We start from the raw sequence: 21,294 nt of genomic DNA, 5'->3' as shown, positions 1-21,294 counted from the left end.
TTAACATCGTCCTCCTTATAATCTCCATAACAATTGCTCCACTTTGTTTCTCAAGGGAAATTAGCATAGTTCAACGAAGAGCATTAGAACATTGAGTTTTGGTTTGTTTGTTTCGAAGGGTTTATTGAACATTTTTTTGTTTTAAGTCGAGTGAAAGAAGAGACTTTTGAGGGGTTGAAGGAAGAAGAAAATGGGGTTTGTTTTTCTGCATTTAAGATGGTTTCTGTTTTTCTTGGAGTTTTGGCTTTGAATTGTCACTGAGTTGGGGTCAACTGCTCAACTTTTGCCTGAATTGAAGGTATGCACACTCAACCGACTTATTTAAATCTTCCTTTTTAAGTTTTTTTTGGCGTTTCTCCCTTTTGATGTAACTGTTGAAGTTAATGCTACTGTGTTCGGTTCCTGAGAATTCAAGGAGAAATGACACGCAAAAAATTTAAGGATTTGGTGTTGTTCCTTTTTGAATGAACTTGCTCTGTTTGGTCACCAGAGGCTTTGGAGAGAGAAAATCTTTACTTTTTGAATAATTCTTTGATTAAAAGTGTTATGTTACATGCACTGCTTTGAATTTTGTTTGATACCGAGAAAAATGTATGGAAACAAAGATGTTTCTGCATTTTGGAATAGTTCAAAAGAGTTCATCAAAGTTAGGACTTTGTTTTCAGTTTCTTTTGCTACCATGTTCTTTCCACACAAAAATCATTAAAAAGAAATTCCTTTAAGTTATTCTTCACTCTCTCTCTCTCTTTATTTTTCATAGGGTTTTCTTATCGATCCATTGTCGGCTTCATTGTATTACCTCTGTTCTGTTTGGTTACTGGGAAAATTGAGGAATATTAAAACACATTGTTCTATCCTTAACCTGCACTTTCTAGTTTCTACCACTTATCAATGAAGCAAATTTCTACATATTTCTTTAAACCCCCAACATTTTCTCAGAAAGCAAACAGATAATTAGTATAATTATTTATATTGTTTATTACTAGAATTGCTTATGGTGTGGGACTATCTGTCAACTGGTTTTCCATTTGAAGTTATTGATTCAAAATATGTTGCTTTCATTGCATCAAGAGCTACATATGATGATTTAAGTTCCAACTCAACTTTGCTCTATAAGCCAACTTAATGCATTTATTTGGCATGTTAGCTGTCCCCACTCTTAGCCCTAGATTTTGAACTTTTCCCTACATATCTTGCATTATTGTACTATTTGATTTTGATTAAACCCCATATTTTCACCTAATCACATGCCATTCTTAAGCCAGCAATTAGTTAAAATGAATTTCGGTATACTTATGATGTTATCTGGATTCGGGTATCGGATGCCCATCCAGATTAATATATATTTGAAAGATTTAGTTTCGATATCCATAGCTAAATATTTATTAGTATAAGCATCGAGCTTAATATTTAAAAAAAAAAAATTAAGAGGTGATTAGTGAAATGAATCACACTAATATGTGATTAAACTACTCTGCCCCATGCTTCATTTTTAAATAAGCATAAATAGCTGGCCATGAGTTGGCCATGTTTTTGTTGCTCATAAAGCATATGTTTAAAATTACAATGTGAAAAAGCAGCACCCTGAGTTTGATCATGGCTACTGGTTCTGCAATAGTCAAATCTGAATATATTTTATATGGCTTTGACATCGCTCAAAATTTCCCGGGTCAAATATGTTATACCATCAGTCATTCAAATATATGAAAAAAAAATAATGATTGTACTCGTATCGTGTACACATACATTAAATACAATATGAATATTGGATGACCGTTTCTGTTAAACTATTTGTGTATTTACTGATTAGTTTTCTTCTTTGTCTGCAACAGTGCGAACTCTTCAAACCGTATTTTCGAAGATGCAGCATCTGAATGCCGGTACCATTAGCAGAACCCTTTGCAGTGATAGTACATGGAACTATACCATAACTAAACTTGTTGAAAGCAATATTGTATGTAATTGTTCTGATGGAAACAACACTATATGTCACGTTACTCAAATGTATGATCTCTTTTCTCCCTTTTTTAACTATGAATTTACTTACACATTTGCTATGAATTTACCCTGATTCTAGTTAACCCTTGGAAGTTATTTCAATGACTGTGATTATATCCATTTCCTTTTTAATTCTTTTGTTGTATCTTTTTCTGTAACAGATTGATAAAGGGTCACAATTTGACTGGAATTCTGCCACCCGAACTTGGAAATCTTACTCGTCTGGAAGTAATGTGAGTTCAGTTAACATATATATCAGAGGTTCATTAATTCAAGTCTCTGTTCAATGCTTCATTAGACTTTAGTTTCAGCTCTTTTATCTATTGACATATGCAATTGGAAAGTACTTAGCAAAGCTTCCATTGTTGAACAGCGATCTTACTCGCAACTATCTTAATGGATCAATTCCATCGACTTTGTCTCGGCTTTCTCTCACCAGTTTGTAAGTCTTTCTTTTCACCGGTTCGGTGCTTTGCTAGTGCCATTTGATCATTCAGTCATTAATGAAGTTGTATAACTGTTTAATCTTCCGTAACATTTGTCAGGTCACTTTTGGGGAACCGTCTTAGCGGTCCGATTCCTGAGGAAATTGGTGATATTTCTACACTTGAAGGACTGTAAGTCATGATGCATAAATCTGTCGAATTGAATGAAGAATTTTGTTATAGTATGTTGATTCATAATCTAATTGCATTTACAGGGTTTTGGAAGATAATCTGCTTGGTGGATCTCTACCTTCCAACCTAGGAAATTTGGGCGGCTTGAGTAGACTGTAACTTATTTTCCCAGCCTTAAAAAAATCATAATTTTTTCATTGAGAATTTTCTGAAATTTTCTCTTGTTAGAGTTAAACAATGGTTTGTCGAGTGAATTTGTGATATATGTTCTTTTCGATTTGAGTTCCAACTGATTACTTTGCTTCGCCTGCAGTCTTCTTTCTTCGAACAATTTTACTGGCAGAATACCTGAATCATTCAGCAATTTGAAGAACTTAACTGATTTGTAAGTGTGATTATGTAATATGAATACCCGATTCCAAAAATTCATCAAAATTTCAGGCTAAATCCTGACCTTTCTGAAATGTGTTTTTGCAGCCGGATAGATGGAAGTGGTCTGTCTGGGAAGATACCTGATTTCATAGGGAATTGGACTAAACTTACAAGACTGTGAGTACCAATCATTTAATTTTAGAAGCTCATTTAAATTTTATCCTATCTTCTTTTTTTCACATCTTTTAATCTTTTCACAGTTATTTTAATTAAGAAGTTTTAAATCTTATTGCAGGGACATGCAAGGCACATCAATGGAAGGACCAATTCCTTCAACCATATCCGAGTTAAAAAACTTAACTGATTTGTGAGTCTTTTGTACTTAATCCTTATGTACTTGGTTCTTTTTCGTTTGGCAACAACATTCTTGAAGGGGAGCGACTAATTTTCTTATATCTCATCATTTTCAGGAGGATAACTGATTTGAGTGGAAGAAGTTCAGCATTTCCAAATTTGGAGGGAATGAAAGATATGGAAGAATTGTGAGTTTAGTCTAAGATGATCTTCCCCCTGATCCGTTATTTATACTATTTAGCTCATCAGAGCATTTGTTTGAACTTTGTGACTCAGGGTACTTCGAAATTGCTTGCTTACCGGTTCAATCCCTCCCTATATAGGGGAAATGAAATCATTAAAAACATTGTAAGTTTCACACTCGAACTGTTTACACCATCAGAAATTCAGAATTGTTTCACACCATTTGTCTTGATTCCGCACCATTAATTTCTTTTACCGATTTATGTTTACATGACTTGGATTATAGGGACCTAAGCTTCAACCGCTTATCTGGACAGATTCCTCAGACACTTCAGGGTTTGGCAAAGTTAGATTACCTGTAAGTCTGTAAACAGAAATTTTAAGTATCATTAGAATATGGAAAAGTTGATTTTCTGTTGGCCATGTTAGTCTATCTTTGTATCATATTGTTTCATGTATGATTAATTGTGAGATGTTCGTTTTTCATGACCTAGTTTTCTGACTAACAACTCATTGACGGGAGCGGTGCCTGGTTGGGTATTAGACAGTGACGAGAACATGTTAGTCCCATCTCCCAGCTTATAGTTATTTTTTTTCGATGTCCATAATGTTGGCTGTTTTAGTGACTACAATAGTTAAACATTGAGATTTTGCTGCTTTAAAATTTTACGAATTCTTTAAAAATATTCATTGCAGAGATTTGTCTTACAACAATTTTACATCTTCGTCTCAAACAAGTTGCCAACAAGCAAAAGTGTAAGTCTCTTGATATTTTTCTTACATTTTCAAGATCATTTAAGTTTAGCATATTCATCTTCTGTATTCTCTAATATCAACAGGAACCTAGTATCCAGTTCCTCGTCCTCAGCAGACAGCAACTCGTAAGTTTCTATTACTTTATTTTTCTTTCAATTGCTTTAGTTGAATCAAGAAAAATAACTGGTGCCGACACTAAAAATATTTTCTGCAGAGTTTCATGGTGCTTAAGGAAGGACCTTCCTTGTCCTAGAAAACCGACCCGTAAGTACCCTTCTTTCTTATATTTCTATAAATTATACTTCAATTCTACCTTCTTGTTTCTCACCAGAAATTTATGTGATATAACCTTGTTTCTTGTTGCAGACCATTCCTTGTTTATTAATTGTGGAGGAGAGCATACAGATGTTGACGGAAATGACTATGAAGAGGACTTAAGCACCATTGGTCCATCCAACTTTTTCAATTCAGCAAATAAGTGGGCTTATAGTAGTACAGGGGTTTATTTGGGCAATGTTGGTGCTCATTACACTGCAAGAGCTTCATCTGCTATGCCTGGTCCAGCCTTCTACAATTCTGCACGCCTTGCACCTCAATCACTGAAGTACTACGGCCTATGTTTGCTAAAAGGCAACTATAACGTGACGCTTCACTTTGCTGAAATTATGTATTCTGATAATAAGACATTTGAGAATCATGGAAGGCGCTTATTTGACGTATCGATTCAAGTAAGTATACATTAGATATGTTATTGGACCATTTTTCCGAGTCTTTCCTTTATTTCCAAAATATGTTGAGCATGTGATTGTAGCCTCTTAAACTCTAACACAATTATTCATACAGGGGCGAGTAGTTTTGGAGGATTTCAACATCATGGAGGAAGCTGGTGGTTTTGGGAAGGGCATTTTCAAGGAATTTAATGTTGATGTAAACGGAAGTACGTTGGAGATTCACTTGTACTGGAGAGGGAAAGGAACTACTGCCATTCCTGACAGAGGGGTTTACGGACCACTGATATCTGCTATTACAGTAACTCCTAGTAAGTTCATATCATGTCGAATAACTGGCTTGTTTCTAATCTTTTAATTGTCGTTTTTATTGACTCCTGTGTCATTTTTAGACTTTAAGGTTGATACTGGGGAAGGGTTATCAGCTGGAGTCATTGCTGGTATTTTGATCGGTTCATGTGTGATTCTTATCCTGATATTGATCATCCTACGACTGATGGGTTACTTGGGGGGTAAACACGATGAAAACAGTGGTACGGCCATAAATACAATGAATATTTACATTGTAGTTACTTATTTTAATGTATTGTTACTTTCTTAAGACCAAATTGGAAAAGTGGAATCTGTTATTGTTTCTGTTTCTGTATGATGGGCTAAATCTTTGGATCTGTTCATATTGCAGAACTTCATGGTCTAGAACTACAGACTGGCTATTTCAGTTTAAGACAAATAAAGACTGCGACAAGTAACTTTGATTCTGCAAACAAGATTGGTGAAGGAGGATTTGGGCCTGTTTACAAGGTAATAATCGCCACCGTTTTAGCATATGATTGGAAGCCTAATGGTGATAATATTCCAAATACAGATGAAATGTCTTTGGATTTTTTTCCTGAAATTTCACTGTTTGATTGTAGGGCGTACTGCCAGATGGTACAGTAATTGCAGTTAAGCAACTGTCTTCTAAATCAAAACAAGGAAATCGAGAATTCGTGAATGAGATAGGGATGATATCTGCATTGCAACACCCTAATCTTGTGAAGCTGTACGGCTGTTGTATTGAAGGAAACCAGTTGTTGCTAATATACGAGTACTTGGAAAACAACAGTCTTGCTCGTGCACTTTTCGGTAATGTCTTCACTAACATCTTATATAACAGCCGAGACTTTCTAGAGTGATAATTATAACTATGTCTCCATTTTGCTTTAATCATTTCGCTTCAGGTCGTCAAGAACAACTTCTTAACTTGGATTGGTCTACAAGAAAGAAAATATGCTTGCAAATAGCAAGAGGACTTGCTTATCTTCATGAGGAGTCGAGACTTAAAATCGTTCACAGAGATATTAAGGCAACGAATGTGCTGCTCGACAAGGATCTAAATGCTAAAATTTCTGACTTCGGATTAGCCAAGCTCGACGAAGAAGAGAACACTCACATTAGCACAAGAATAGCTGGAACAATGTAAGTCTGCCCTCGCTTCTCTTTGCCTTCCTGCATCAAAGAATTCTCGCAGATGGCTACATCAAATTTCATACATAATGACTATCGTTTTTTACCGATGATTCAACATTTCATATGCTTTTCTTATGATCTTATCAGAGGTTACATGGCACCTGAATATGCAATGAGGGGTTACTTGACCGACAAAGCCGATATTTATAGTTTTGGTGTTGTTCTTTTGGAGATTGTCAGTGGGAAGAGCAACACGAATTACAAGCCAAAGGAGGAGTTTGTTTTTCTCCTTGATTGGGTAATTAAAGCTTACTTTTTCTTTCCTGCAACGTATTTATCGACTGATTGAGCTAACCTCGACCCAAACCAATATGATTTTAGGCCTATGTCCTGCAAGAACAAGGGAGCCTTTTAGAGCTTGTTGATCCAAGTCTTGGTTCAAAGTACTCGAAAGAAGAGGCACTGAGGATGCTAAACCTGGCTCTTTTATGCACCAATCCATCTCCAACTCTAAGGCCATCAATGTCTTCCGTTGTTAGTATGATCGAAGGCAAGGTTCCCGTCCAAGCTCCGTTAATCAAACGAAAGGATTCGGATCAGGATGCGAGGTTTAAAGCCTTTGAGACACTATCACATGACAGCCAAACGAATGTCTCGACGTTTTCTCATGACAGTCAGGCTCCAAGAATCACATCCATGGATGGACCTTGGGCTGATTCTTCAATGTCTATTCTGGACGGATCTCAAGAACATTCTTCATCAAGTATGCTCCTTAAAAACAGTCCTTGAGTTTTCTTTTGATTGGATGATGGCATGCTTCCAAATTCTTTGACTTAAGATTCTTTGTAAAGGAATATATGAAAATGTTACTACAATCAGATGAAAAATGTTTGATAAAAGGTAATGGATAATAATGTTCGTATTTTCTGTGTAATAAAGAAATTCTTGTATGAAATTATATCATTAACAGAACATACAAAGAAAATACTTAAATTATATAAGAATTTAACATTTTTATCAGGTGCGACCATTACTCCTAATCTCCCTCAGTCCATCCCTACTAATCTCCCTCGGTCTATCCTGCTGAGAATGCTTACTCGTGTACAAAGTCCAGCTGCGTGGTCCCAAACAACAATAGAGGGTAAAAAAATGAATATTCATAGAAAATTGGGGAGCCATTATTGAATACATGGAAAATGAGCAAAAAGTAATGCAAAATGGAGGCCCCATCTCGACTGCATATGTTTTCAATACGACCAAATACCTTTTATCCTAGAAAAGGACAAGTGAAAATGATGTTGCACGATTGCTTGTATTCTTCATAGTCAAGCGTTTCTCAATTGTTCATATGCATGCTCAAAGAAATTCAGGGTTTGATCACATCCAATAAATGGACAAGAAGAATATTTATAGAAAGTTGGCAGCCAATTCTGAATGAAAAGACTAAAAAAATGGACAAAAACAAGTGGTTAAGACCATCTTCGGCTGACGCATCAGCCCACTGATTAACTCCCTCGGTTATACTGATTAACCTTAAAAGAATTGATCATCTGTCTCGCTATCTCAGTTGTGCCTTGGTTTGACAGACTCCATTTCCAGTAACTCAACACTCAAAATCAAATGGGAAACACTTTCCTCTACTTGGTTATTATTATCTTCCATTTTTCTGTGACTACTTTCTCTCTTAAATCAACCACCATACTTACAGATCAATCAGCTCTTCTTGCGTTCAAAGACCACGTTATTCACGATCCTGAGAATCTCTTGGCAACCAATTGGTCATCTTCTACCACTGTTTGCAATTGGTTCGGTGTCAGTTGTGGATACAAGCACCGCAGAGTCACGGCTCTAAACCTTTCTGGTTTAGGACTCGTAGGCACCCTTCCACCCCACTTAGGAAATCTATCATTCCTCTCTCTTCTTTCCATAAAAAACAACAGTTTTCATGGCGGATTGCCTTTCCAATTATTGAATTTGCGACGTCTGGAATACATGAACTTCGGTAGGAACAGCATTGGTGGAGAAATCCCATCATGGTTGGGATCATTAACTGAACTTCGAGAGTTGTATCTGTACCATAACAACTTCAAGGGTGTTATTCCATTCTCTTTAGGCTATTTGCCGAAGCTAGAGATCTTGGCATTGTTTGAAAACTAGATTTCAGGTTCAATTCCCTCTTCAATCTTCAATATATCTTCGTTGCAAGTGATTCATCTAAGCAATAACATGTTGTCCGGTTCCATACCGTATGTCGCACATGATTTGCTTAGCTTAGAATCCATCCATTTCACCTACAACAATCTCACTGGTCATATTCCAAATGATATGTTTGATCATATTCCGAAATTAAAAGGGCTGTTTTTGAGTCATAATATGCTTTCCGGAAGAATTCCACCGAGTTTATTCAAGTGTAAAGGGTTACAAAGTTTATCCTTATCATTTAACCAATTAGAGGGGAGTCTGCCTGGAGAAATTGGGAATTTGAGCATGCTTCAAATCATCTATATTGGTCAAAACCATCTTGAAGGTGATGTATACTAGCTTTTTCAAAGCCTTTTAAATGTTTACTTTTGTTAGTGGAATTATTCTGAATTTGATGTGTGAAAGGGTGCAAGTTGACACCTAATATAATGTCCAATATCTCAGCTAGTGGTGCTTTATTTAATTTATTGCAATAGCTTCTGATAGTGGAAGTATTCTGAATTTAAAGCGTGAATGTTATCATTGCAGGTGAAATTCCAAAGCAAATTGTGAATCTAACTCTTCTTGAGGTGTTTGATTGTAGCTATAACAACTTCACAGGTAAATGAATAGTAAATAAATAACAGGTTTAGGTAAATGGATAATAAATAAAGAACAGGTTTACTTCCAAATTTCATTTTCTTCAACTTTACATATTCTTATTTTGGGTAAACTACATGAATGGCCACTTAATTATGGAGATTCTAATTTGACCACCGACCTTTTGATTTTATCAATCAGACCGCTTAACTATTCAAATGGTGTCAATCAAGTCACCTACCATTAAATATGGATGGAGGAGTTGACGTGTTAATAAAATTGGTGTAATTATACATTTGGTCCTTATTACTTACATAGTCCATCAATATATTCATAATTTTAATTTAATTCATCCAATCAAATAATGATACATGTTTATCAAGTTTATTAAATTAAATTAAAAGTAGGACTAAATTGATAGAATATTAAGTAATGAGGACCAAATTATAATTATACCAATTTTACTAACCGACACATCAACTACTTTGTCAAATGTTAACGGAGGATAACTTGATTGACATTATTTAAATAGCTAAGTGATATAATTGATAAAATTAAAAAATCAGTGATCAAATTAGAATCCTATAATTAAGTAGTCATCCATGTAGTTTATCATTTTATTTTTCTTCCTCTTATGAAAGCTTATTCTTTATTGAATTTATGACAGGTACAATACCAGATCAGATTGGCAACCTGGGGAATCTAGAACTACTGAATTTGGAAATTAACAATATCGTCGGTCCTATTCCTCCCGTAGTATTCAATATTTCAACATTGTCAACCATTGCTTTGGCATCAAATCAGCTCTCTGGTCATCTACCATCAAACATGGGCCCTTTGGCTTCCAAACTTGGAAGAATTATATCTTGGAGGAAACCACCTGGTTGGTTCATTCCCAAGCTCTATCTCAAATGCCTCTCAACTTGCAATTCTCGAAATGTCAAAAAATTACTTTTCAGGGTCCATTCCTGACAATCTTGGTACTCTAAGAAATTTAAAGATACTCAACTTGGAGGAAAATAATTTGACTTCCTCGGGAATGGGCTTTCTCTCTTCTTTGACAAACTGTAGAGGCTTGGAGAATTTGATTTTCAGTAGCAACCCATTGGTCAGTGGTGAACTTCCAGGTTTGGTAGGGAATCTCTGTTGGAAATAAAACGCTCACACAAGCAACTTTTATTGAAGCTCAAAGAAATATTACAAGAACACTCTCACTCAAAAAACAAGAACTACAACTCACTCTTATAAGACTTTGCTTCTTCACTCACTTAGAAGCTATTGATTTTTCTTGATGCTTAAAACTAAAATGGGAAGGGGTATTTATACTACTCAAGAACAATCCTACACCACACAAATAAACTAATTTAAACCATTACAAATTCAACAAATATCTAACTCTCACCTAACTAAATTGATGTAAGCAATGACATCATTAATTAAATGATGTAAGCAATGACATCTTTAATTAAATGATGTAAGTAATGACATCAATTTAGTTTGGGTTTGGGTTTAGGCTCTCATAATGGATCAAGTTTATGATCCAACACCCTCCCTTAAACTTGATCTCGTGACCCCTAATAGGTTCCTTAATCTTAAGAAGTCTTCGTTGGTCAGTGGCTTGGTAAAAATATCAGCAACTTGATCTTGTGACTTCACATATTCAACTTCCACATCTTTTCTTGCAACACACTCCCTTATATAGTGGTAGCGAATATCAATGTGCTTGCTTCGATCATGGAATACTGGATTCTTCGCTAAGGCAATGGCTGACTTGTTGTCGACACAAACCTTGGTAGGCTCTTCTTGTATCAAACCAATCTCCTTCAATAGATTTCTAAGCCAAATTGCATGACAAACACATGAGGTAGCAGCAACATATTCCGCTTCACAAGTGGACAATGTGACAATCGGTTGTTTCTTTGACATCCATGTGAATGCAATATCTCCCATGAAAAATACGAATCCAGTAGTGCTCCTTCGATTATCTATGTCTCCACCCCAATCACTGTCGCTGTATCCAACAAGCTTGTAATCATTAGAAACTGAATAGAACAAGCCAAAGTCAATTGTACCTTTCAGATAGCGAAGAATTCTCTTTGCAGCTTTAAAATGGGTGGTTGTTGGGGATTCCATGTAGCGACTAACCAATCCAACTGCGTGAAGAATATCGGGTCTCGTGCAAGTTAGATAGCGTAGACTTCCTACCAAACTTTTGAAGAATGTTGGATCTACACTTTCGCCTTCTTCATGTTTGGTCATCTTGATCCCGTATTCTGCCGGTGTGCTTATTGGCTTACAGTTCTCCATCTTGAACTTCTTCAGTATCTCCTTTGCATAGCTTTCCTGTGAAATGAAAATTCCATCATTTGTTGCTTAACTTCAATGCCAAGGTAGTACGCCATGAGCCCCATGTCTGTCATCTCGAATTCTTTCATCATCACATCCTTGAATTCATTAAACATGCTTGGGTTGCTTCCAGTGAAGATCAAATCGTCCACGTAGAGGCACACGATCAAATATCTTCATCTTTGATCTTGATATATAGAGCATGCTCGTAGGGACATTTGTTGAAGCCATTCTCTTGGAAGTACTTGTCGATTCGGCTATTCCATGCCCTTGGTGCTTGTTTTAGCCCGTAAAGAGCCTTCTTCAACTTCAACACCTTGTCTTCATGCCCTTTGACTTCATAGCCTGATGGTTGCTGAATGTAAAGTTCCTCTTCAAGAACTCCATTTAGGAAGGCGGACTTTACATCCATCTGTTGTATCTTCCACTTGTTTTGAGCTGCCAAAGAAATGATTAGTCTGATAGTCTCCAATCGAGCAACAGGAGCAAATACCTCATCATAGTCAATTCCAGCCTTTTGACTATAGCCTTTAGCAACTAGCCTCGCCTTGTGCCTTTCAATCTCTCCTTTGGCGTTTTGCTTTGTTTTGTACACCCATTTGACACCTATCGCCTTATGTCCCTTGGGAAGTGAGGTAAGTTCCCATGTGTCATTCTTCTCGATGGCCTTGATTTCTTCGTCCATCGCATCTCTCCATTTCTTTTCTTGTACCGCTTCTTGAAAGCTCACTGGTTCACAATCGGCAAACAGACAAAATAATGTAAGATTATCTTGTCGTTCAGTTACCTCATAGAGATCTCTAAGGCTTCTTGTGCGTTGCACAACTCTTTCACTTTGACTCCCACTTGACTTCTGTTTCAAGAAATATACCCAGGTTTTTCTTGAAAAATCATCAATGAAGAGAAGAAAATAGTTACTGTTACCAAGAGAGCTTGGCTTGATCGGTCCACACACATCGGTATGGATGAGCTCGAGTGGCTTCTTGGCTCTTGTCTCCGACTCCTTTGGAAAACTTTTCCTGAATTGTTTCCCGACTAGACACCCTTCACAAAGCTGGTCAGGATGGTTGATGCAAGGTAGTCCCTTCACCATCTCCTTCTTAGATAGTAGCTCTAGACCTCCAAAATTGAGATGCCCGAATCGAAGATGCCAAAGCCATGATGAATCTTTGTAGCAAGCTTTCAGGCACTTTGCAACATCATTTTGAATGTTGATCAAGAACATTCTATTCTTTGACATCGGCACTTTAGCAATGAAGTTATTCTTATCATCTTTTATAGAAAGATTATAATTATTCATATGAATATCATAACCTTTCTCTACCAGTTGCCCTAAACTTAAAATGTTACTTTTCATATTGGGCACATAGTAGACATTTGAAATAAATTGATGTCTCCCATCTTTCAAACGGATAAGAATGTTACCTCTCCCTTTCACTGCTATTGTGGAATCATCTCCAAACGAAACATTTCCACTTACTGACTCGTCTAGCTCCACAAACATGTCTTTCCTTCCACACATGTGATTGCTTGCACCACTGTCAAGATACCAGGAATTTGCTTGGCCACCATCAGTTTCCTTTCGTGCTAGAAGAAGAGTTTCTTTGCCATCTTTCTTTTCCTCCACGTAATTGGCCTTCTCCTCATTTTGTTGTTGGGAGCTCTACATTCTGAAGCATAATGCCCAAATTTTGACAATTATAACATCGAATTTGAGATTTGTCATACTTTGAGTTTGGATTAATTCTTCCACGGCCTCGTGTTGAGCTTTCTCCTTTCTCATAGTTGTTGTTGGAATTGTTATTGTTGTAATTCCAGCCTCGTCCACGACCTCGACTTCCACCTCGTCCATGGCCTCTACCTCTGCCTTGGCCACGTTGGTTTCTATCATTGCGTTGGCTCTCATGCATATCCTTGAGTTGCAGCTTGAGGAGTTGCTCAGTAAACTCATGCTTCTTTTTATGCTTCTCTTCGTATGCTTGCAATGATCCTTGGAGCTGTTCGATCTTCATTTCTTCCAAGTCTTTAGTTTCTTCAATCGTCACGACGATGTGCTCAAATTTGGGATCCAACGAACGGAGTATCTTCTCTATTATCCTCACATCGTCTAACTTTTCACCATTTCTTTTTAATTGATTAGAAACAGCTACTACTCTTGAGAAATAATCTGAAATAGACTCAGATGCTTTCATGTTTAAGGATTCGAATTCACCTCTTAATGTTGGAGACGAACCTTCTTCACTTGCTCGGATCCTTTATAAGAGGTTTGCAGCTTCTCCCACGCTTCCTTGCTAGAGCTTGCACTTGAAATCTTTTCAAAACCATCATCATCTAATGCTTGATAGATGAGGTAGAGAGCCTTCTTGTCTCTCTTTCTTGAATCCTTCAAAGTTGTCTTTTGATCTGGTGTAAGAGTAGCAAAAACATCATCATCCGCAGGCTCATTATAGCCTTTCTCTATGATATCCCACACATCTTGTGATCCAAGAAGTGCCTTCATTTTGATACTCCAATTGTCGTAGTTGTTGTTGTTGAGTGTCGGAACTTGGAATGGTGCCATACCATTTGCCATATCTCTCAATATAATGAGATTTTATAAAAATCCGATTGCACGGATGAATCCGGAACGATGAAAAAAAACTTTGGAGGGACTTGGACAACTCGGTCAAGAGCTCCAACTCGGCTGACTCGGCTCAACTCGGTGAGTCAACTCGATTTTCTGGCAGCAGTCTTCCGGCGGTGCGTGGCGGTGCGTCAGAACTCAGATTGAGAAAATTCTGGCGGCGTCGTATTCCTCTCGTCGAGACCTTCGATCTTTCCAACTCTCTCTGATGCCACTTTGTTGGAAATAAAACGCTCACACAAGCAACTTTTATTGAAGCTCAAAGAAATATTACAAGAACACTCTCACTCAAAAAACAAGAACTACAACTCACTCTTATAAGACTTTGCTTCTTCACTCACTTAGAAGCTATTGATTTTTCTTGATGCTTAAAACTAAAATGGGAAGGGGTATTTATACTACTCAAGAACAATCCTACACCACACAAATAAACTAATTTAAACCATTACAAATTCAACAAATATCTAACTCTCACCTAACTAAATTGATGTAAGCAATGACATCATTAATTAAATGATGTAAGCAATGACATCTTTAATTAAATGATGTAAGTAATGACATCAATTTAGTTTGGGTTTGGGTTTAGGCTCTCATAATGGATCAAGTTTATGATCCAACAATCTCTCAGGTTCTCTTGAGAGGTTCCATGCTGATGGGTGCGACATCATTGGGAGAATCCCGAATGAAATCGGCAATTTAAGTGGCTTGATAAGCGTCCAGCTAGCCGACAATGGATTGACAGGAGATATTCCTGTTACAATTGGTGGATTGAAAGAACTGCAAAGTCTTTCTCTTACGGACAATACATTAGAAGGATCTATTCCATCTGAGTTATGTCGTCTAGACAAATTAGCTTTGTTGTTCTTGACGAGCAACACATTGTCTGGACCTATACCTACTTGCTTGGGTAATGTCGTTTCTTTAAGGAATCTATTTTTAGGTTCCAATATGTTTTCTTCCTCAATACCTTCAGCCTTGACAGGGCTTAAGGATCTCCTCATCCTAAACTTGTCTTCAAATTCTCTAACTGGTTCACTGCCAATTGACATTGGAAAATGGAAGGTTTTGATTAGTATGGATCTATCGAACAATCAGTTCTCGAGTGATATCCCAACTGGAGTTGTAAATCTCAAGGATCTGACTCATTTTTCCTTATCCAATAATCGAATCACAGGTTTGATTCCCCAGTCACTTGGTGAGCTGTTGAGTTTGGAGTTCTTGGACATATCAAGAAATAATCTGTCTGGAGAGATTCCCAAGTCTCTGGAGAAGCTCCGTTATCTTATATATTTCAATGTCTCTTTCAATAGACTTGAAGGAAAAATTCCAGCTGGAGAAGCTCCGTTATCTTATATATTTCAATGTCTCTTTCAATAGACTTGAAGGAAAAATTCCAGGAGGAGGAGCATTTGGAAATTACTCTATCGAATCATTTAAGGGGAACAAAGGATTGTGTGGTGCACCTCAACTTCATGTTCGAAGCTGCCAAAGGAATTCCAAGGCAAGAATTAAGCTCGTAATATATGTAACACTGCCAATTGCTTCTACACTTTTGGTGGTGGCTCTAATTATCATTATCTTGCGAAGTAGGAAGAGGAAAGACAACTTGCCAACTCAGGAAGACTTGTTACCTTTAGGAACCTGGAAACGAATTTCATACCACGAGCTTCATCAAGCTACTGATGGATTCAGTCAAAACAAATTACTTGGTAATGGAAGTTATGGTTCTGTATACCACGGGACTCTCTCAGATGGGATAACATTTGCAGTAAAGGTCTTCAATTTAGAGTTACAAGGAGCTTTTAAGAGCTTTGATGTTGAATGTGAAGTTCTCCGTAATACTCGTCACCGGAATTTAATCAAAATCATTAGTAGCCGCTCTAATGATCTTGATTTCAAGGCCTTAGTGCTTGAGTTCATGCCTAACGGGAGTTTTGATAAATGGTTGTATTACGACAATCATATTTTGGATATCCTACAAAGGTTGAACATAATGATAGATATTGCATCTGCTTTGGAATATCTCCATCATGGTAATGCAACACCCATTGTTCACAGTGATTTGAAACCCAGCAATGTTCTGTTAGATGAAGATATGGTTGCACATTTGAGTGATTTTGGCATTGCAAAACTCTTATGTAACGAGGATTCTATGATACAAACCATAACGATGGCAACAATTGGGTATATGGCACCAGGTGATATTATTTCTCTATAATGCTAGTGTATTTATGCATAAAACAATTTAGATATTCTATTGAATTTATTTTTCACCATCAAGATCATTCAATAATGATGATGTTCTTATACGTTCATACACAGAATATGGAATAGATGGAATTGTTTCGACAAAAGGTGACGTATATAGTTTCGGTATTCTTTTAATGGAAACCGTCACGAGAAAAAAACCCATCGATGAAATGTTTACCGGAGAAAGAAGCTTGAAGAGTTGGGTAAAAGAGTCGATATCAACTCCGCTAAATCAAGTTGTAGACATGAATTTACTTAGCACTAATGGTAGGGAACATTCAGCAGCCAACGATTGTGCCTTATCAATTTTGCAAGTTGCCTTAGAATGTTCAGCAGAATTACCAGATGAGAGGCATAACATGAAAGAGATTGTTACGAAGTTAAAGAAGATCAAAGCTAAGTTTTTAAAGAATACTGAACGGGCTCGACAAAGGTTGACATGAGTTTTGTTTTGTAGTACCGGTTTCATATGCACTGCTGCTGATATTGTTTTCTTCCTAGTTCATGTATGTCTTGTGCCTGTACAAGGCATCTTAAGATGTACCCACTTGTAGACCATGTATAAGCTCGAACAATGCCTTTATGAAAATCCAAGGATTTGTCCATGGAGGAGGCTCTTGGGAAATTGCAGTTTTGATTATCCATCAAATAGAGTGTTAAAAACAAATTTTACCCAAAAAGGAACACGTTTTATTGTTTGAAAGGAAGAAAGACTAAATTAATTGCACAAAATCAGTAAGTAGGAAAAATGTAGATCTTTGGGTTTTGTTTAACTCAATGATTGGTGCCTAATTACCAAAGTAAAAAAACATTAGGTGTTTCAGCTTAAAGCTTACATGAAATGTAATTATGACAGCCAAACACTTGGCATTTACTTGCTTTATTTGATGATTGAATCATCAAGAAACAGAGAAGTTCTGACGTTATCTTCTTGGATAATTTGAAGCTGAAAGATTTATCAAAACAAGTAAACAAAATACCTGGAATTTACATAGGAACTGTAAAACAAAGCCGGTCAAAATGTTGCAGTTGATTTGTACCAACCCCAGATTCCATGGTATCTCACTGGAAATCTTTTCAAATCAGCCTAAATTTTAATTACTTCTTGTTCCAATATGATGGTTTAGCCAACATGACGCGTGACGTGAAGCAATCCTTCTCTAAATTCCTCTCTCTATATATGGACCTCCAAATCTAACTGATACACAATCATCTAAAGAAAACCTTCAAAACCAAGCAATATAGGCTACTTGAGGTTCCAACAATGGCTCGTTTAAGTCTTGCAATTTGCTTATAATTGTCTTTGCTTTGATCCATCAGGTACCGTCAATGCAATCTAGGAAGCTTTTCGGTGCCGAGATGGAAGCACCAGTCATTTCCCCGAAGGAAAATTTGGTTCCAAGTGAGACGCTTTCGATTGATAAAGATGGCATAATGTCTATTAATGAAAGGCTTTTTGCGCTTCATCTTGCTAAAATTGATCGAATTTTGCAGTCGGTACCAAGTCCTGGAGCTGGCCACTAGCTAGACTCATTTGCCAATTAACTGTAGCCCTTGAAGTCAGTGTTTTGTAGACATTAGCGGCTGAAAATATTCATGTAACTCAGTATATGTATGGTTTGTCTTACTCTTATGTTGTTACCTGCAATGATTTGAAAAATCTGCAATTTGAATTACAGCGATGCTTAGATCTTTGTTGCAATAAATAATTACAGCGAGATTCAGTGCTGAAGCAGTTCATATAAAAATGCTAAATTGTTTGTCTGTTTTCATGCGATATCCTGTCCAATGCCATTTCCAGTTACTATCTTTAGCAAAGAGAATCAAATACAAAATATATATATATATATATATATATATATATATATATAACATGTATAAATTTCTTAAGTAATTAATATAAGAAAGTGAAGTTAATAAGTCATGCATATATATATATATATATATATATATATATATATATATATAAAAACATGTATATAATTACACAAAATCAAAGTTCATATATAAAATTACATATTTGATAAAAATTCATGTATAACTCTGATATTTGTTTCAATAAAATATTATACATAATTATATAGTTACCAAGTTATATACAGGACCCTCTACTTCTTAAATTGTTTTCTTCTGATATATATATATATATATATATATATATATATAATATGTATAAATTTCTTAAGTAATTAATATAAGAAAGTGAAGTTAATAAGTCATGCATATATATATATATATATATATATATATATATATAAAACATGTATATAATTACACAAAATCAAAGTTCATATATAAAATTACATATTTGATAAAAATTCATGTATAACTCTGATATTTGTTTCAATAAAATATTATACATAATTATATAGTTACCAAGTTATATACATGACCCTCTACTTCTTAAATTGTTTTCTTTTGATCCAAGTAAGGATCGACGATGAATTTTATATTAGGGGTGCAAACTTAGAAAATTCTATTAGAAATTTAGGAAAATGAAATTACAAAATTTTAGGAGAATATAATTTAGATAATTAATAGAAAGTATTAAAATTATATTAAAATTTAAATTTTAAGATAGTATGACAGTACCGTAACACCACCCTGGATTCATACCAGGTCCAAGTGATTCCTGTGATGTGATAACCTTCCAACTTCATGATAACAACTCAATTTTTCTATTGAAAGAAATGGTTGAGTAATATATATCTTATTCAATTAAGAGGCAAATTGATTAATGCCTCTGCATGCTAGGGGATTTGTTATAAGTGGTAGTTTATGCTGGTTGATTTTTATTCTTTAATTTAGAAAACCTACACAGTTCGCCAGCCAATAATAATTAGTTCATGAGTTCAGTTTTTTTTTTGGGTCAAAGTCCTAAATTAAACCTTAGCCTGCAGATATATTGATTAACCTTATGCCTTAGCCTGCAGATATGTTAAATAACATTATGCCAAATATATTGATTGTATGACTTCAAAGAATGAACCATGTATAAAAATATAGTATTGGAAATATGAGTCTCCAACGAAAACATTTTCTCTTGGAAAATATCATGTTAATAGCCCAAATCAGCCAGGTTAAAGAGACAAATTGAGGCTGTAATCAACAAGCAGAGAAATGGTCTTTCACCTTCATACACAGCTTGGAATTGCAAGCTAAACGGTAAATGCCAGAAAAGTTAAATGAAAACTGTAGACAGGATTATTTACAGCACCATTGTAATTAAAAATTCCTTATATCACCTGCAAACCCCAAGCATTCAACAGGCCCTCAATCGTTTCCTGTCAATAGGAGTTACAAAAGAGAATTAGCTGATGAAAGATGCAAGAAACGGAAAGGCGGCTAACTAGTGGAGAATTATCCGACTCAATTTTCATCGAAGTTTCCCTGCATTATTTACTCTTATAACTTTGCATATCATCTCAGCCAGTTAAAAGTGACCCTCACGTCTCTCTTTCCTGCAATGTCTAGCTGATAATTTAGCCAACCAAATTCCACACCAAGAGTTAATGCATGTAATCCTACTTCAGCCAGCTGAGGATTGAGGAATAGTATATATGATTCCCAAATATATGGAGAAAAGATTTATAGTATTTCTTTTAAGCGACGAAAGGGAAGAAGCGAACAAGTTATGGACAATACGGCAAGCAAACCATAAACTTTAGCACATCAAACCTTTTTCAATACGAGAAGAGAATGTTATTGGAATTAGTGTTGATTGATGCCCAGTTGATATTACTAGAAGTCGACTTATGTAATGCTCTCGATCACTTTGTGGCAAAAAACGTGCGCCGAAGTCAGACAGTACCGACCACTTTAGGAACAGTAAGTGATTTTTGTCTACTTCATTAATATATTGCATAAAAGAAGTTCTCACTTTCTCAAGACTTATAGCAGCCGGTTCAAAGCATCATTTTCCACGTATTTGACCTTATTTAGAATCTCAAAGCCTATTCTAATTGACTTGAAAATGTACATGCTTCTTTGTTTTTCTTCAATGATAACAGTTTTATATGCAACTTAATTGGTTAAAACACTCTCTACACTGAATAATATAGAAAATGTTAGGTCTTCTGTAGTCCATTAGATCATTGAACTGTGGAAGTAAAAGCTTTGTTCTAGTATAAGTAAAGTGGGAAAAATAACAAACTTCAACTATTAGCACCAGGAAAAAAGTAGAAGGAAAAGGTGTTTGACCCTTCAATGGTTGATTTCTAAAGTGTTATGGAGAGTGATCAGAGGGGAAGTATCCTGTTAGCCCACCAATTATTTGTGGTGATAAGTGTATGGCAATTGCATGAAGTTACTTAAAATACATGCAAGCTGGCTTAGGCATAGTTAATTTGTACCTAACCCAATTTCCATGAATAAATGACAATAATCCATGCAGGAAATTACCAGAATATCCTTTGATTCAATGCAAACATGGGTCCCTCGATTCTTATATATATACCTCAGAATACGACCAATTTGTCATACAAGGCCTCACTTCCCCAATAACAGGCAGAGAGAATATATACTAAAATGGCTCGTTTTAGCCTTGTTTTGCTTATCGTTATTGTCGCTTTGATCTTCCATCCAACATGTTTTGAAGCTAGAAAGCTTTTGAACATTGAGTTGGAACATGCTCCTTCATTTAAGGGCAATTTTGCTGGAATCAAGCTTTCCAAGGAGCCTGCAAAAATACTTCCGGCTAGTGACGATGATAAAGGGCATGCTATGGTTAGTAATGAAAGGCCATTCGCTTTTCATGTAGCCGAAATTGATAGAATATTACAGTCTCGCCCAAGTCCTGGAGGCGGTCACTAATGAAATGGCATTATTCTCCCATTGT

General features: G+C 36.0%; 1 protein-coding gene and 1 pseudogene across 1 annotated transcript; both read left to right on the top strand.

Annotated features, from left to right (window-relative positions):
• Window positions 1-232: 232 nt before the first annotated feature.
• Window positions 233-7,283, top strand: LOC120127874 (probable LRR receptor-like serine/threonine-protein kinase At1g53440). The gene is made up of 24 exons (XM_039145679.1): window positions 233-298; window positions 1,833-2,004; window positions 2,160-2,231; window positions 2,372-2,440; window positions 2,544-2,615; window positions 2,699-2,770; window positions 2,929-3,000; window positions 3,093-3,164; window positions 3,283-3,354; window positions 3,458-3,529; window positions 3,618-3,689; window positions 3,811-3,882; window positions 4,019-4,084; window positions 4,221-4,280; window positions 4,364-4,405; window positions 4,495-4,544; window positions 4,647-5,008; window positions 5,124-5,319; window positions 5,401-5,541; window positions 5,691-5,809; window positions 5,923-6,133; window positions 6,229-6,466; window positions 6,605-6,755; window positions 6,839-7,283. The coding sequence occupies exons 2-24, from the start codon at window positions 1,862-1,864 to the stop codon at window positions 7,244-7,246; spliced, it is 2,904 nt and encodes a 967-aa protein (XP_039001610.1). The 5' UTR covers window positions 233-298; window positions 1,833-1,861; the 3' UTR covers window positions 7,247-7,283.
• A 739-nt stretch (window positions 7,284-8,022) lies between these two features.
• On the top strand, window positions 8,023-17,981 carry LOC120127763 (annotated as a pseudogene).
• The last annotated feature ends 3,313 nt before the right edge of the window (window positions 17,982-21,294 follow it).

Source organism: Hibiscus syriacus, unplaced genomic scaffold, assembly GCF_006381635.1.
Source record: "Hibiscus syriacus cultivar Baekdansim isolate YM2019G1 unplaced genomic scaffold, ASM638163v2 tig00110472_pilon, whole genome shotgun sequence".
NCBI classification, from domain to species: domain Eukaryota; kingdom Viridiplantae; phylum Streptophyta; class Magnoliopsida; order Malvales; family Malvaceae; genus Hibiscus; species Hibiscus syriacus.
This window is presented reverse-complemented; position numbering and strand designations above follow the sequence as displayed.

What these genes read in the sequence shown, in the direction of transcription:
- LOC120127874 (XM_039145679.1), top strand. Translation starts at nt 1,862, where the DNA reads ATGCAGCATCTGAATGCCGGTACCATTAGCAGAACCCTTTGCAGTGAT. An exon ending in TTGGCAAAGTTAGATTACCT is followed by an intron (nt 3,883 to 4,018) that starts GTAAGTCTGTAA and finishes TTCATGACCTAG; the next exon opens with TTTTCTGACTAACAACTCAT. An exon ending in TGCTATTACAGTAACTCCTA is followed by an intron (nt 5,320 to 5,400) that starts GTAAGTTCATAT and finishes TGTCATTTTTAG; the next exon opens with ACTTTAAGGTTGATACTGGG.